Source organism: Panthera onca, chromosome B4 (genome assembly GCF_046562875.1).
Source record: "Panthera onca isolate mPanOnc1 chromosome B4, mPanOnc1 haplotype 2, whole genome shotgun sequence".
In the NCBI taxonomy this organism is placed as follows: Eukaryota; Metazoa; Chordata; class Mammalia; order Carnivora; family Felidae; genus Panthera; species Panthera onca.
Window position 1 is genome coordinate 863,603 of NC_138345.1, and position 17,343 is coordinate 880,945.

Here is a 17,343-nt window from a genome sequence, read left to right on the forward strand (position 1 = left end):
TAGGAAAGCATTCTAACACAAGTCTTGGTGCCTGTAACATCAGCCACCTCAAACCAGGGTCTGTGGTGGCTGATGCAACCACAAAATTTTATTATTTTTTTTTAAAGTAATCTCTACCTTCAACGTGGAGCTCGAACTCACAACCCTGAGATTAAGTGTCGCATGTTCTACCAACTGAGCCTGCCAGGCGCCCCCTAATACATTCTTCTTATTTTTTAATATTACAAATACAAAATTTTAAAGATATGCTCACGTGTGCACATAAGGTTAGTAGCACACTGGCACTGTGTGACAATACTTAAATTGACCTACTCTACCAGAAAGAGAGTTGGATTTAAAATGTTACAAATTCATTCATGCCTGGTGAGAGCCAAGTAACTCCAGGTATGCCCCAGACACAAACTGGCAAAAGCTATGGGAAAGTCGTTCGCACGGCATTCAGCAGCTCAGGCTGTGGTAAATTCAAAGGAACCCTGGGTAAGCAGACCACAAGTACCCGGTGAAGCAGCTTTAGTTCCAGCAAAACATCACTTGCCACACTAAATGAACATCATAAATTTGCATTTTACTGGTTTGGGCAATTAAGTTTTATATTTGGTAAAAATTACATGCATTAAGAGTTTATCGGTAGTTCTATATATTATTAGAAAAACAATTTAACAACAACCTAGAAAAAATTCTCATTTAAAAGGTTACAAAAAGTCAAGCAAAATGGTGAACTAAGAAGCTCAAAGCTTCTAAACTCCCCTACAGAAATATCAAGAAAACAACCAGAAGCTTCTAAACCAACTCTATAGGGAGCTCTGAAAAAAATCACAGGTTTATGGCAACTAAGCAAACACACAGCAAGAAAAAACTCTCCATGGGGCGTCTGGGTGCTCAGTCGGTTAAACGTCCTACTCCGGATCTCAGGGTCATGAGTTCAAGCCCTGCACTGAACAAGGAAGGAAGGAAGGAGGAAGGAAGGAAGGAAGGAAGGAGGAAGGAAGGAAGGAAGGGAGGGAGGGAGGGAGGGAGGGAGGAAGGAAGAAAGGAAGGAGAAAAAGAGAGAGAGAGAGAGAGAGAGAGAGAGAGAGAGAGAATGCTCTCCTCCACATGGTAGGCATTTCTGTGGCATGGAGTGGTCTTGGTCTAGGGGGCTCCAGACCCCACCCCGCCGGAACTCTGCAGAGGGAACAGAGTAAAACCTTATCTGCAAATTAGTGTGTACATGTGTTCAATCCTAGCTGGAGTTTTCCCTGCCTCACATAACTCAGAACACAAATGGGAAGTGGCAGGCAATGCTCATAAAAGCTGTAAGGCAGCTTCAAAATCACACCCCCCTGGGGCAAGGGGTTACCGGTGGAGACACAACCAGAAACCACGTGAAGCTCAAAAAGACTAGGGTGCAACTCTTTGGGAAATCAGGGCAATCAAAAGCAGCCATGTACATGGGAAATTCTGAAAGCCATGTCCAGTCAAGACATAAGCTCAAAAAAAGTCCTGAGAAGACCTTAGGCTTTCACCTCAGGTTGATCCCTAGTCTCCAACCAAGCTGAACTACTCAGTGACGAACTGTCTCAGAACAGAGGCAGTATGAAGACTGGGAAGGGTAACTGTATTCTCTCTCTTGTTTTGGAGGGGGAAGAAGGTGTCTGGTCTGTTTCAGTTCATGGTATTAAAGGAAATCTGTCAAAATATTAGCTGAACACAAGTTAAAGGAACAGAGACTTCAGCGAACACATATAGTCTCTCCAAATTAGTTTGGAAAAGTCTCAAAACAGTGAGACGTCATACACATTATAAATAAAATCAGGAGTGCCTGGGTGGCTCAGTCAGTTAGGCGTTTGGCTTCAGCTCAGGTCATGATCTCGCAGTTCGTTGGTCTGGGCCCCACATCAGGCTCTGTGCTGACAGCTCAGAGCCTAGAATCTGCTTTGGAATCTATGTCTCTCTCTCTCTCTCTCCCTCTCTCTGTGTGTGTGTGTGTGTGTGTGTGTGTGTGTGTGTGTGTGTCTCACCTGCTTGTGCTGTCTCTGTCTCTCAAAAATAAACATTTAAAAATAAATAAAATCAAACACCCAATTCTCAGCAAGAACAACAAAAAATCACAAGGCATGCAAAGAAACAGGAAAACATGGCTCATTCAAAGGAACAGAATTCACTGTCCCTGAGAAAGCTCAGACAAGGGATTTATTCCACAGACTTTAAAACAATCATCTTGGGGTGCCTGGGTGGCTCAGTTGGTTAAGTGTTGGACTTCAGCTCAGGTCATGATCTCACAGTCAGTGAGTTTAAGCCCCATGTCGGGCGCTGTGGCTGACAGCTCAGAGCCTGGAGCCTGCTTTGTATTCTTTGCCTCCCTCTCTCTCTTTCTCAAAAATAACAAACATTAAAACATTTTTTTCAAAAAAAACAACAATCATCTTAAGGGCGCCTGGGTGGCTCAGTCAGTTGAGCATCTGATTCTTGATTTCGGCTCAGGCCATGATACCAGGGTCCTAAGATCAAGCCCCATGTTGGGCTCCACACTGCTCATGAAGCCTGCTGAAGATTCTCTCTTTCATCTCTCTCTGCCCCTCACCCACTCACACACACAAGCATGCTCTCCCACTCTCTAAATATTTAAAGCAAGCAAATAAAAACATAATCATCTTAAATATGCCCAAAGAGCTGAGGACAAACACGGACAAGGAACTAAAGTTAACCAATAAGACAATATAGGAACAAAACAGGAGTATCAACAGAGAGAGATTTATTAAAAAAAAAAAAAAAAAAAAAAAAAGCAAACAAATATTCTGGAGCTGAACGGTACAATCACTGAACTGAAAAATTCACTAGAGGGGTTCAACAGCAGACTTGGCAAAAGAATCAACAAATCTGAACAGGGGACAAACGGAATTATCTAAAGGAGCAAAAGAAAAAAGAGGAAATGAGTGGAGCCTGAAGGATTTATGAGACACCAACCAGAGGTCCAACACACGTACTGTGGGGGCCCCATGGTGGGGGCAAGAGAGGAAGGGCAAGAGAGCATTTGAAGGAACAGTGGCCAAAACTTCCCAAATTTGATGAAGTACAGGAATTTACAAATCCCAAATCTCAACAAACATAAAGTAGAATAAACCCAAAGAGACCCGTACCAAGACACATTACAATCACACTGTCAAAACACAAAGAATCTTTAAAGCAGCAAGAAAAAACTCCTTGTCAAGTACAAGAGGTCCTCAATAAGAATGTTAGCCAATTTAGCACGAGAAACCTTGCAGGAAGAAAGGCAGTGGGTGATCAAGTGCGGACAGAAAACACTGTCCATTGAGAAGTCCTTATCCAGCAAATCTCCTCAAAACCGAAGAAGAAATTAAGACATTCCCAGATAAACAAAAGTTGAAGTAGTTTGTTCACAGCAGGTCTGCCCTGGAGGAAAAGCCAAAGGAGTCCTTCGGGCTGCAGTGAAAACACAGGACACAGGAACTGGAGATTCTAGAAGACGCAGAGCTCTCTGGTGAAGGAGAAACAAGAACAGGCACAAGAGCCAGGATCACTGCCATTTTGCCTTACAGCTTCACTTTTTATTTTCTTCAGGATTAAAACTATCAATCGATATTGTTGGGCATAGTGACAAAGATGAAATGTGTGGTACCAGTAACATAAGGGAGGGAGAGAACTTGACAGAAGTAGTTTCTGTGTGCTATTGAGGTTAAGGAGAAATCAATTTAAACTAGACAGTTGTAACTTTTGATGTTATATGTAATCCCTATGGTAAGCAGAAAGATATATAGATGATACATATAAAGGTAAGTTTGTAGAATAAATGACTAAACTGTCAATTATGCCATGTTGATGCTAATGAAACTTTTCAATTTAAGTAAAGTATGCCTTGCAAAGTATCAATGAAGTACGTTACACAGTTCATGTCCTTATGTGTCTTAAAACTCCCAAGAGCAAACACATTAAAAAAAATTTTTAATAACATGAAGAATAACTTCTTAAAATATAATCAAATACATAAGTAATACAGATGATTAGAAAAGGATGAATCAATGAAGAGAAAAGTTATAGCCAAGAATGCCCTTGCAGGACATAAAAACCATCAGGATAGGCAAAAATTATGGGGGGGGGGGGGGGGGGGAAGGACTGGATTTGACTCTATTACAAACAATAATTTGGTTACTTTTCAACTGTATACCCTTAATCCATATTTACACTACTTTTTAAGTTTATTCATTTATTTTTGAGAGTAGGGGAGGATCATGAGAGGGGGAGAGAGAATCCCCATGAAGCAGACTCCATGCTCAGTGCACAGTCCAACTTGGGGCTCGATCTCATGAACCATGAGATCATGACCTGAGCTGAAATCAAGAGTTGGACACTCAACCAACTGAGCCACCTGAGCCTCCCCATATTTACAGTAGTTTTAACCGTCTTTTCTATACAATAAACTTATAAAATAAAACATCTATTTGTCTACTTCAAATTACATCTCAAGCGCTAACCTCTCTACTGAGGTCCACCTGGCCCCACCTGCCCACTTCACTGCTTGCTTTAATTTCTAACAAGAGGATTTGCTCTCCACAAACCTTTACTTCTCCAGTTTTTTCCATCTCAAAAAAAATGAAAATGCCATCCATCAAGTTGCTCAATGACCCCTGGTTTATCTTTTCCTCACCCCAACCTCTACATCCAATCCATAACTTGGTATGGTTGAACCCACTTCCGAAATAAATTTGAAATCCACTCGTTCCTAGTCTGACCCACCACCATCACTTACAAACTTTCATTCCTTAGTAGTTTATTTGCTTTCTTTGCTTCCATGCTCGACTCACTGCAACCCATAATATATAAAAATGTAATGAGGCCAAAATAATCTTCCTAAAAGGTAAGTCACACTATTCCCCGCCTAAAATCCTCCATTTTTATTCCAAGTAATTTCATCCACTCAGAAACAATGCAAATTGTGCCACATGGCAAAGAGACGGATTTTGTCTGGGGTATTATTTTCCATGTTTCTCTTTTTCAATGAGATAACAGATGCCAAAGAGGAAGTATCTTTGGATTTGGACTCTGAAGCCAGTTGCCTGGGTTCAAATCATGGTTCTGCCACTCTGCAGTTGAGAAATCTTGAGGAAATGACTTAAGCCTCTTTGGGTCTCAGCTTCCTTTTGTCAAAGATCAATTTCTGATGCTCGCTGATTAGCTAGGGCGGTAGTAAATAGTTACTTCTCAGTAAGGTTTTATTTTGGGGGGGAGGAGGAGGAAGGAGCTGTATAATAAATACGATTAGTATTACCACCGGCTAAACGCAAAGCTGCTCCTGAATTGTTCAGACATTTATTTGGCCATCACTACGGCAATTCTCCTACTCACACCAACTCGGGGGAAAGACTGAACCTTCCAGAGACTGTGACACATGCTCACTCAGCAATCGAAATGACTGCAGACTACTGAGCATCAACATCTGCAGCCACTAAACCCGCCACCACATGCACACACTCAGGTGCACCATGAAGAATGGCAGCCAGAAAGCTTTCAGAGCAACGCCATCTAGAGTAACGGGAAAGAAGTAACCGTACAAATGCCGCAGAAACCAAATGGCTAAAGGAAGAATGGCACCGTAATGTAAAGAAAATATACGACACCGGGTACAAGGAGACACACAGATGAAATCATGCCCTGTGGGAAAATGGGTGAAATTGATGTATGCTGATTACAGCTACATAAAAATGTGTGCACTCTTATTTTCTGTAAAGACGCTCAAGCTTGTTATAAATAAAGCTTTATTAAAGGACACACATGCTGTAAGCCCAGATGTCCCTTATGGCACCTTCCAGCTCCAGTATTTAAGGATTCTGTTAAGGACACGAAAAAGATAGGATAAGTAGGCAGAGAGGGAAAGATGAGGACCTGAGGTCCCTGGATGGGGACACACCTTTCTTGGAACAATGCTGGGAGTGTCTGACTAGGGCCAACCCTGTCAGGCAAAAGGTCCCTCTTCAGAGTGTAACAGACACCACCACCACCACCTCAGGGTCCCCTCAGGAATTTGACAATCAAAATGCCGAACTCAAAAAAGTGGGTCATAAAACTTATGTTATATAGGGGAAGCATGACCCGCCTGACTCCTCACTCAACTGCATCGAGACCATCGGCAGGGACAACCCAGCACCCAGAGCTGCCAAGCCAATAAGGATGGGACCTGAGAAGGAACAAGGGGGAAGGGAAGGGAGACCAGAACCTTCTAAAACGAGGACCCTTGCCTAGAGTCACGGGCATTTGGAAAAGCCCCCTCTCCGTAAAGAGAGCTTTCCTACTATTCTTCCTTTCTGATGTTCTACTCTAATAAACTTGGGCCTGCTGCTCATTTTGAGTCCACCTCTTCATTCTTCAAAGTGGCGAGACAATGAATCCCAGGTATTGTGGTAAAAAATCCTGCAACACTATGAAAACCTAAGTGTGCAACACCCTGTTAACACTGGTAAACAACATATCCACTTTACAAAACCTCAGATCAGAGACGGGATCTGCCCAAGGGACACCGGGGGTCCTGAATACTAATCAGGGCTGGACCAAGAACTTGCCACATGTCTTTATAAGGCGTTAACTCTTAAAAATGACAAAGAACATAAGTGAAGCAGTACTAGTTGCAAATTATTTCTGCACAGAAATGAAATGCTGAGTTCTGGCTCAAGAGTTTCCATTCTTTTCTAGATAGGTCTTGTCTCAATACTTACCAACCAAGTGAAAAAACAGGCAAAAAAACCTCATAGAAGCCAAAATCTAATTTTTAGTCCTGCAATACGTTTTAAAAAGATATCTATCTGAATATTATGTTGGACTGTAAATCAACCATGGGAAGGAGGGAGATTAGTTCTAAAAAAAAAATTTTTTTTAATGATTTCTGTATAATTTCCCTTAGACAACTAAAGGTCTTAAATTTAGAATTTTAATTACTTAAAACATCATAGAATTCATTTAAAACATCAATACAATATACGAAAAAACTCTATTTCATAACAACAATGAAATAATATTTTGGAGGGTATCTTTCATTTTTAAAAATTCTACCTTATTAAAAGTAAATCAGCAATCCAGTCTCCTTCAATTTCTACATGAACTGCTTACAGTTTGGGGAAATAAATGAAGTTTACTATAAAGTTTATAACATTACTTTAAAAGTTTTCCTTTTCTTTTTTAAATTGTGCCTGGTTTATAAGATCACTTGGACGACTGCCAAGCTAAGTGTAGCATGGCTCCAAACACACCTGACACAGGCACAGGAGATTAAAGCAAGACTTAAAAACCAATGGATCTCCATTTCCTTATTCTTTCATTAACCACAACTAAAATGTGAAACCAATTTTTCTTACTAAAAGCTTACTGTAACTTGTGTACTTTAAAAAACACAGGTTTCAAAATGTAGAGCTAATCATATACATTCAGCAGATTATCAGTGAACACTAAAAACAATGTGATGAGTCTCTGACACTCAATGAACACAGGGCACACTGCGTCTAGAACTATACACACAGCACACACACACAAGCCAGATGAGGACGTACGGTACTAAACACTTCCAACCCATGTGGGTCTCTCCCCCACTTCATCCCCCTTTCTTGGGAAACATCAACGTTTTCTAATTCTGTTACAATAAATATTTGTTGTGAGGCAGTATCTGTGGGCCTCCACAGTGACTGATCTCAGAACTGAATTACCTGACTCAAAGCTGGGATGGAGCTGGTCTGAGAAGTGGTTTGAGATATGGGACCATTCATCTGTAAAATTGAAAACAGCAAACACACCATCATTACGATATAAAGCAGCATTTTCAAACCACAGTGATTTAGCAAAAACAAAACCCACTGAGGAAAACACATTTTTACATGACAAAGAAATTCAGTGAGATATTCAGAAAGAGGTAGGAGCCTTGAAACTTAAAATATCTTAAAATTCTGCCTGACCACCGTAATTAAAATTCCTTATAACTTCAGTGGGGAAAATTAAGAAAAATCTGTTTTTTGCTTGACATGATAAAATCTTAAAATAAACAAAAGCAATCAAAATAAAAAATTTATAATTAATTCTTTAAATACATTCTTTAAATTAATTCTTTACATACATACCAGTACAATAGGTACAATGTTATTAAAGTATTTATAAATCACTGCATTTTTCTTAGGAATTTAAAATCCAAAAGCTCTAAGTGTCTAAAGCTATTTGTTTTCTCTATCACCTAAGTACTTACAGCTTCCTCTACTAAGCTACCCATAAACTGATTCAGAATATAACTCCTATATTTAGCTTATAAGATATGCCAGAGTTACTACTTTGATTTACTTCTGAAATCCAACGGAGCATCTGTTATCAGAAGAGGAGAGGAAGACATCAGGCCAATTCTGGCCTCGACCCGCACTCACCAGATGAGCGCTGTCTTTCCCTTCCTGGACTCGCTGGCCCTGCGGTTCAGCCACGACCTTAGTGTCCTGATCAGAAGTCATGAGCTGTTTACTTGGTGGCCGCACTGGGAGAAGCTGAGTGGCCAGCGAAGGATGCTGTGGAACGACAAAGACAGCACATTAGTAACTGGAAGTACGGAACACCAGGGGTTCTTACAATTAAGTGACTAGGAAGTCTGCAAACCCTCAGGTTTTCATGTGCTTATCCCTCTGGAGTCTAAGCAATTCAAAGAAATCTGCCGGCGATTTACACCTTTGTACTAAGCCAAGAATATACCAAGACTAGAAATCATGTGCTAACACATACAAACCCACTGACGCCCACAAAACCATTTTTTTAAAAACGGAAAATTACAAAACTAACAGAACTCCCATTTGTGATCTGATGAATCCCAAATTTATATGTACGTATCATTTCTGACTAGCACCATCAATCTCATTTTCTTCCAGGACAACAGTTATCAAGAACTGAACAATAAGCAGTTGAAAAGGAATCCCACACCAACGGAAAAGCACCTCCAGACAGCAGGACCAGAGTTGTGAAGCTAGCAGCCTTTCCGGCTCAGCTCAACAGCTAGACCCTGAACTTCAAACAACGTATCTCCTTTGATGTTCCCGAACGGCGTACACAGTAACTCTGGTCCATGAGGCGGGACCACAATACCCATGATTTCATCACATCAGTCTGAGAACCAGGGTTCCCAGACAGCCAGGCCTGACCTCCACCGCCTCACAGCACCCCAAGGACTGGATTTAATCCCCGTATCTCTCAGGCACTTCTGAAAACACAGCATCCACATGTCAGATACAGAGACTTAAAAGCTAGCTATCGGTCTCACGAGGTGACCATGCAGGTTTTTGGTTTCCATGATGGCGATGGCACTCCCTTCTCTCAATAACCAGCTTATGAACTTCTCAAAACGCTTGTTATAATGAAACAATCTGATGATCAAAGGCGATCTCATGCACTGGTCAACTCTATCATCAGAAGCACAAAATCACTTCCGTGCTATTAGGCAGGTTTGGCAGTATCAACTACCCAAAGAGAAGAAATGCTTGGGACAAATCCATTTCAGAAAGGTCAGTATTTTCCAAAATACAGGATGAATGACAAAGGTTGAAGTGTAATAGTTTGTAATACTTGTGAAACTGTAATAGAAACTACATCGACTCTCACGAAACATCAAATCCAAAAAATAAAGACACAGGACGGTAACCAGACTGACAAGTCACAGAAAGTACTGTAGATGCTTTACCATATTAACTGCTGGATTTCTAAGATTCTTAAAGAAAAAATGTTTGGTTAAAAACAAGGTAAGATAGATAAATGGGGGGGGGGGGGGGGAATTCAATTACAAAGAATCCTTTATTACATCTACTACCTCCATTTTTTTCCCAGTCAGAAATATGTGCCTCCCGGTCCAGTGTGCCCATGCATGCTGGCAACGCTCCACCACAAAAGGAAAGAAAGGAAGTCGTGGCAGTGTCCTGGGACGACAGCACGGCAGGCCCGGTCTGTCCCAGGCGCCCCAGCCACGATCCAGTGATCCTGACGCCACACCAGTCCACCTCTTCGTTACCAACCCAGCCAGCACACACGGCTTTCCTCAGGCCCTACACCCGGAAACAGGGGTTCCTGTGTGGGCAGCACAGAAGGCACACAGCATTACAACCAGACTTGGTCGAATGTTTCAATCCAGAAGACGGTTTGGCAGGGCAGCACTGATGACAGCTCCAGCAGAGAACAAGCCTCCCAGGCACCCATTGTGAGACCACAGCCGTCCTGAGGCCTCAACGACTGCCTCCAGAAATGGCCACAATGCAGGTCTCGGGGCTGGACTAGAAGGCTGGGGACAGGGTGGGGGAAGGTGCCACCAAAGCAAAGCCTGTGCCGGCCCCAGACCTACCGGTCTGAAGTGGTGACAGTGTCCAGAGGCAGCCTTCACAACGGCCTTCCAGAGCCAAACAAAAGGAGTGATTTCCTTGGTTGGATTTCACCTGTCGCCGTGGAAAAGCAGAAAGACGACACCAAAGGGCCCTTCCTCCTATCTCGTGGTCTCTATGCTAGCCGGACATTTTAAATTTCATCTGTCAAGGCTACACCTGGAAATTTTATCAATCTTATTAAACACTTGGGACGGTACGGTCCTCTCAGATCTATTTCTAAAGAATCCTTTTCCCATATACCAGAAATGTCTGTTTCATAATTAAACATTTGTTAAGGGCTCCGGGGTCCCATCCAGGACCCCACATCGCATTTAGGTGTGACTTCTCGTCTCCTCCACACTGTGACAACTCCTCAGCCTCTCCTCATCTTTCCTCTTCACTTTCCAAGCGTGAAGGGCTCTCACAGCCACACACGGACAACGTGCGGAGCAAAAAGAATGAACAGGTAACAAACACGTTAGGATCCACGACAGTTCAAAATACCACCACGCTGGTCACCTGCGGAGACTGTGAGGATTCCAACTCATTCTCCTGAAGATTCCTAAAGGCAAACAACCGTCAGCCCGCCTTCCTTGGAGGATGGCAGCGGCATAACCGAAGAGCTGAGCAGGGCGAGCTGCTCTCTACGCAGGAAGCACCACTAATAAGCGGGGAACGACTGAAGTAGAAAATCACAATAATGCAACATCTAATGAAATAACGAAGGCAATTACCATCGACGTCTGCTGAAATCGGGCAGAGAGCTGACAGAAAACTTTATAATGGCTAGATCGGACGGACACTGAAGCCACTTTTCAATCTCATGACTGAAAGTGTAACAACCAGCTGTTACACTCTTCTTGGTGTGAGCAAAGAGCACCGTTTATGAAGTATTCTTGCCAAAAAAAAGAACCTTCAGTTAATCAAACCTCTAGATCTGACTCCCAATTTAAAGGAAATTCTGGGGCGATACACGTTAAATAACACCAACACAAAGCCATTAGCTAAATCTAAAATGTGGGGCATTCTAGAAGACAGATGACCTCATTTCTGCACGAAATCTACGACATGAAAAAATGGAAGAGATTTTTATTGCTACGAAATACAAAAGCTTTAACCAAAATAACCTTATGTGAGAACTGTAACGAGACTGAAATAAATTAACTCTAGAATGACATTTTTGACAGGAAAAATTGAATGTTGCCTAGGTAATAAAGGATATTATAGAATGATTATTAATTCTGTTGAGTGCAATCCAGGTGGTGTGGCGGTGGAAAAGTCTTATCTGTGAGATATACAAACTAAAAGACTATGGGTACAATTATATATCCGGAATTTGCTTTAAAATATGCTAAAAACTGTTTTGGTAAATTTAAGAGACAACACAAAACAAAAATGCAAGAATGCAGCAAGTGGCTAACAGCTAGAACTGGATGACGGGTGCACTAAGGACTGCTATACCGCCTGCCCTCTCTACTTCCGTGGTTAAAGTATTCTGTAATGAAAAGTAAAAAGAAAAATCTAATTAGGACATAGTTACCAATATCCATCTGAAACTTCACACACTTACTGTTGTTTAAAATCTGCACTAATACAAAAATATGTAAACTATCTCATGAACAATGTTTAGCTTTAGCAAAAAAAATAAAAATAAAAAAATAAAGAAAAATACAGAAAAGCAGAAACTAACACAATATATTTCAACTATTTAAAAGATTCAGAGATTACCTTAGGTTAAATAAGCAGGATATGAGACTGTGGACAGTATAATTACAAGTATGTTTTAAAAATTCACACAGCTGACTTTGTGAATATTTAAAAGTAATACACTAGATGACTAACAATGTATGACCAAGAGTTAAAACACCAGGATAGTGTCTTACGTTGTTTCATTTCTGTAGTCTCAATTTTCCAAATACCTTACTGTTTTATAATCACACATGCTTAATGAAACTCATCCGGCTTGCTGGTGCTGTGTTTACCAAGCAAGCATCGAACAGTTCAGAGCCCCCCATGCGGTACCTTTCCAACAACAGAAGTACTGATCGGCAGGAAAAGCAACCAGGACCCTTCCCAGTGGGTTGTCAATACAGATTAATAAAAATGCCAATCAGCTGTCACACCATTTTTTTGTCAAAATTCACAACTCAGTCTTGTTCTCTAAGACAGGGGGTCTCAGAGGGTGGCCTGTGCCTGTCAGGGGTCCCAGAGACCTTCCCAGGGGCCTTCAGATCATACCAATTGTCACAACAACTCCAAGATGCTGTTTGCCTTTGTCTGCTCGCAAACTGCCGTGGAGTTCTGGTGTGGTTACAAAGGAGAAGAGTCAAGGTTATGGGAAGGGACTGTTAACACACTCCTCACCGTTCCAGCTATTCATCCGTGTGAGGTCATATTTCCTTCTCATCCTTCAACCAAAATAACAGATCACTAACAGATCAAATGCAGAAACACAGAAGAAGCAACCTGAGATTCTATTAAATTAGACACTGAAGAGATTTATAAAAATACAAAACAATGCCATTCTCCTCATTAAATTATTTTTTTGTTTTGGAAAAGATTGCTACCTTTTCATAAGCAATGATATTTATTTTACATGTAATGGCTTTGCTATTATTGTTAAAGAAAAACATTTTTTTAAATCTGAGTCGTAATTTTTAATGCAAATATACAGATAAGCCCCATAAACAAAAGTTCTTCAAGATCTTCAATAATATTTAGAACTGTAAAAAGGTCCCAAGACCAAAATGTTTGAGAACCACTGATATAAGGCAAAAGGAGCGCTATGTACAGATGCCTGGTTTCCATGGACAGGAGACAGCCTGTGTTCACGGACCGGAAGCCATGGTATTCCTAGGATGGCAACACTGCACGTCTACAGAATCCATGCAATCCCTATCAAAATCCCACCTGCCTTTTTTGCAAAAATTGATGAGATGATCCTAAAATTCCTATGGAAATACAAGGGACCCAGAGTAGCCAAATCATCTTGAAAAGAACAAGCTGGAAGACTCACACTTCCTGATTTCAAAACTTACCACAAAACTACAGCAGTTAAGACAGTGTGGTATTGACATAAAGAGAGCCATACAGAACAACAGAACTTAAAGTGTCCAGAAATAAACTCTCACATTTATGGCCAGTGAATTTTCACAAGGGTGCCAAGACCATTCAATGGGGGAAAGAAAATCCTTTTCAACACATGGTGCTGGGACAACTGGATATTCACATGCAGAAGAATGGAGTGGGGCCCTTATCTCACTCTCTCTATAAAAACTAATTCCAGGGGCGCCTGGGTGGCGCAGTCGGTTAAGCGTCCGACTTCAGCCAGGTCACGATCTCGCGGTCCGTGAGTTCGAGCCCCGCGTCGGGCTCTGGGCTGATGGCTCGGAGCCTGGAGCCTGCTTCCGATTCTGTGTCTCCCTCTCTCTCTGCCCCTCCCCCGTTCATGCTCTGTCTCTCTCTGTCCCAAAAATAAATTAAAAACGTTGAAAAAAAAAAAAAATTTAAAAAAAAAAAAAAAAACTAATTCCAAATGAATCAAACACCTAAATATGGGGCACCTGGCTGGCTCAGTTGGAGGAGCATGCGACTGTTGATCTCAGGGTTATGAGCTTGAGCCCCACATTATGCACAGATATTCCTTAAAAATAAATTAAAACAAAAACAAAACCTAGGGGCACCCGGGGGGCTTAGTTGGATGAGTATCTCACTCTTGATTTTGGCTGAGGTCATGATCGCAGAGTCATGGGATCGAGTCCTCTGTCGGGCCCCGTGCTGAATATGCAGCCTGCTTAAGAGCCGCACTCTCGCTCTATGGGGTGCCCAGGTGGCTCAAGCAGTTAAGTGTCCAACTTCGGCTCAGGTCATGATCTCGTGGTTCATGAGTCTGAGACCCACACTGGGCTTTCTGCTTTCAGCACAGAGCCTGCTTTGGATCCTCTGTCCTCCCCACTTTCTCTGCCCCTCCTCTGCCCTTTTTTTGTCTCAAAAAATAAACTTAAAAAAAGAAAAAAAAGAGTCTCTCTCTCTTTGCCCCTTCCCTGCTCACATACTCTCTAAAATAAAAAACAAAACTACACTCAACTAAACTAAATGTAAGAGCTAGAATTATAAAACTCAGAAGAAACCACAGGAGTAAATCATCTTAAGCCTGGATCAGGCAATGCCTGCTTACATAGGACACCAAAGCACAAGCAAAAGAATTAAAAATACATTGGTCTTCATCAAAATTAAAAACTTTTGTGCTTCAAAGCACACCACTACCAAATTGAAAAGACAGCCCACAGAATAGTTGAAAATATTTGCAAATTATATCTCATAAGGGATATGTGTATATACACAGAAAAAGAAAGAGAAGAATGTGTTCCTAAAACTCAATTATGAGAGACAAATAAGTAAAAAATGGGCAGAGTATGAATTGACATTTTCCCAAAGACATACAAATGGCTGATAAGTACATGAAAAGATGCTCGACATCATTAGTCATTAGGAAATGCAAATCAAAATACAAAATACCACTTCAAACTCATTGGAATGGCTATAATCAAAAAGACAAGTAACAAGTGTTGGCAAGGATGTGGAGAACTGGAATCTTAATACAATGCTGGCGGGAATGTAAAATGGCACAGCCACTTTGGCAAACATTTGGATGTTGAACACAAGGACATCACATAAGCCAGCATTCCCACACCTAGGTATATCCCCAAGAGAACTGAAAGCATTTATCACCCCCAAAACTTGCACGTGAATATTCAAATAGCGGAATAGCCAAAAAGTGGAAATAACCCAAGGAATAAACTGGAAGAGGTTAAGAACTTTATTTTCATACATGTGCTTGGCATACCTCAGTGGATTTGCAAATAACAATGACACAATCATAGTTTGAGAATTTGATAATTTCTACAACAATCAAAATAAAGATAGAGACCTGGAGACTTCCTGACTCCAGAACAACATGAACATTTTTTTTCTTGGTTACAAAAGGGTAGTGTGTAAACATAGATGATTTGTCTGTGGATCAGAAATCCAAAAAGGGAATGAATTAGTATTTGGATCTGTGTCATGCAATGGTTAGTCTAAATGCTTCACAAAGTCACTCAATCAACCTCAATTTTCTTAGCTCTCATGCCCACTTAGCAGCCTGGGAAAATGCGCTCAGACATGACTCAGTCAAGGTCACCAAGCTAGTTGAGTCCAGTGAGCTAGTCCATATACACACACATAATTTCTGCTATTCAAATCTACGTGCCCGTATGGAAATTCAGCCGTGCAGGCAGCTCGCCCTGTCAATCCATGCCAATGGGCGCCCCCACTGTGACAGGACCTCAAAGTACCTGCAGCTTCCTTCATTGGTCTTCATTCCTTCTCCCCCCCTTCTATGGTGACCTTCATATTGCCCAGTGCACACATAATGATTTTAATATTTAAAATAAGCACTTTTTAAGAAACCAACATGGTGCCCAAATATAAGCCAAATTTAACTTCATCTTTTTATACAATAAAACCAGTGATCTGATTCAACGCCAAGAAAAAACAAAAAAAAGCTGGCCGTGTTGAGAGATATGTTGCATCTTACTGGGGAATTTTCAAGCATATAGATTTTTTTTTTTTTTTGCTTTATGAGTTGGCCTTGAAATGTACACATTTCATAGGAGAGGAGATTCTCCTATATGGGGGCCACAGAGGAGACAGCTTTTTTCAATCTAAAAACATTGTTCTGAAATAAGGAAGTCTCCAGTTCTACAAACCACTCTCCATTCTCCATTTTCACCCAGCCATTCAATACTTCCCTGTCTTTCTTTGCACCATTTCTCTTCTCCTCACCTGGGATCCTCCTCTCTCATTGAAGGCCTCCTTCTCTTTCCTCTCTCATTCCTTCTTCATGTACCCACAGCCTTCTGTTCTTTACAGCATTCACCACACCTGTGGTTCTCTCCTACCATCCTGAGTCTCTTTTAGGAATCCACATTTTTCATATATATCCCACCAGTGATACGTTACAATTTTACCCCCAAGGGCTTACAATTTACCTCCAAGAGCTTCCTATTGTCAGTAACACTCAAGTACAGATGGTTTGGCTGCAGTGTTGTGTCAACACTCTATTTCTATATTTGCATCCACAAAATGAGGGAGGAGTCAAGTTTGCTAAGTTTTCTTCTAACTCCTCTGGTCTGTGGCTGAGAGCAAGCAGTCCAGGGACAGTACAAGATGCTATGACACAGACATGTGTTCTGAGAACTCCCGCGTAACTGTTTGGATTATTTTTCAAAAAACAGTGACTGAATATTCAACTGGATAAGTAAACACAGTTTTATCCAAATATGGAAAATGGGCTGTTGAGAACCTTAGAGACTGCCCTAATTAAGTACTATATGATCCCTTTGAGAATCAATTAGAAAAGCCAGAATTTGTTACTTTCAATGTCTAGACATACTATGTAGAAAGACAGTTTACCCATCAGACCTCTGAAACTAAATAAACTCAGTGGAAAAAACAGAAATGGTCAAAGAAGCTAAATCAAATCATTAAAGCACCATCACAATGTTTTGGGATTTGGAAGGACATTTGTTAATAATAGTAACTTTCTTTTAGGGACTCAGTATGCACACCTCTAAATAGAGGTGTAAGAAAATGAAATACCACGATAGGAATTACAGTTCCTCATTCACTCGGCTTGTGCTGCAGGCTGCATTACTGTGTTTATCTCACAGCTGTCAGCATCGCTCTGTACATAATATTTAAACTATATGTTCTGTCTCAGGGAAGAATAATTTGTGAGCAGCTCAGAGCACATTAGTCTATGTACCTACCACAGCATAGATCTCCAGAGATCATATACTCGACTGAACCTTAGGCTCAAAGGTGGGAACATTTATAGAGCAGCAGAACCCTGCTTCCAGGAGAGCAGTTACTCTTTGTTTTTTCCAGATTCAGTATCTACAAGATAGTTTTCCCACAGTAACTGTGGCACTCAAAGACACGGACA

General features: G+C 41.2%; 1 protein-coding gene across 3 annotated transcripts in view; it reads right to left on the reverse strand.

The window, feature by feature from the left end:
- The window catches only part of LARP4B (La ribonucleoprotein 4B), a 93,670-nt gene that overhangs the window by 60,042 nt on the left and 16,285 nt on the right, over nucleotides 1-17,343 (reverse strand). For 2 of the 3 annotated variants that reach the window (XM_078450504.2, XM_078450505.2), the window contains exons 2-3: nucleotides 8,391-8,525; nucleotides 7,689-7,748 (exon numbers count right to left, since the gene is read on the reverse strand). In XM_078450504.2, coding sequence (XP_078306630.1) covers nucleotides 7,689-7,748; nucleotides 8,391-8,471 — 141 coding nt within the window. In that variant the 5' untranslated portion in view covers nucleotides 8,472-8,525. Of the gene's footprint in view, nucleotides 1-7,688; nucleotides 7,749-8,390; nucleotides 8,526-17,343 lie in introns of those variants that run through there. The other variant, XM_078450503.2, reaches the window with a different exon arrangement.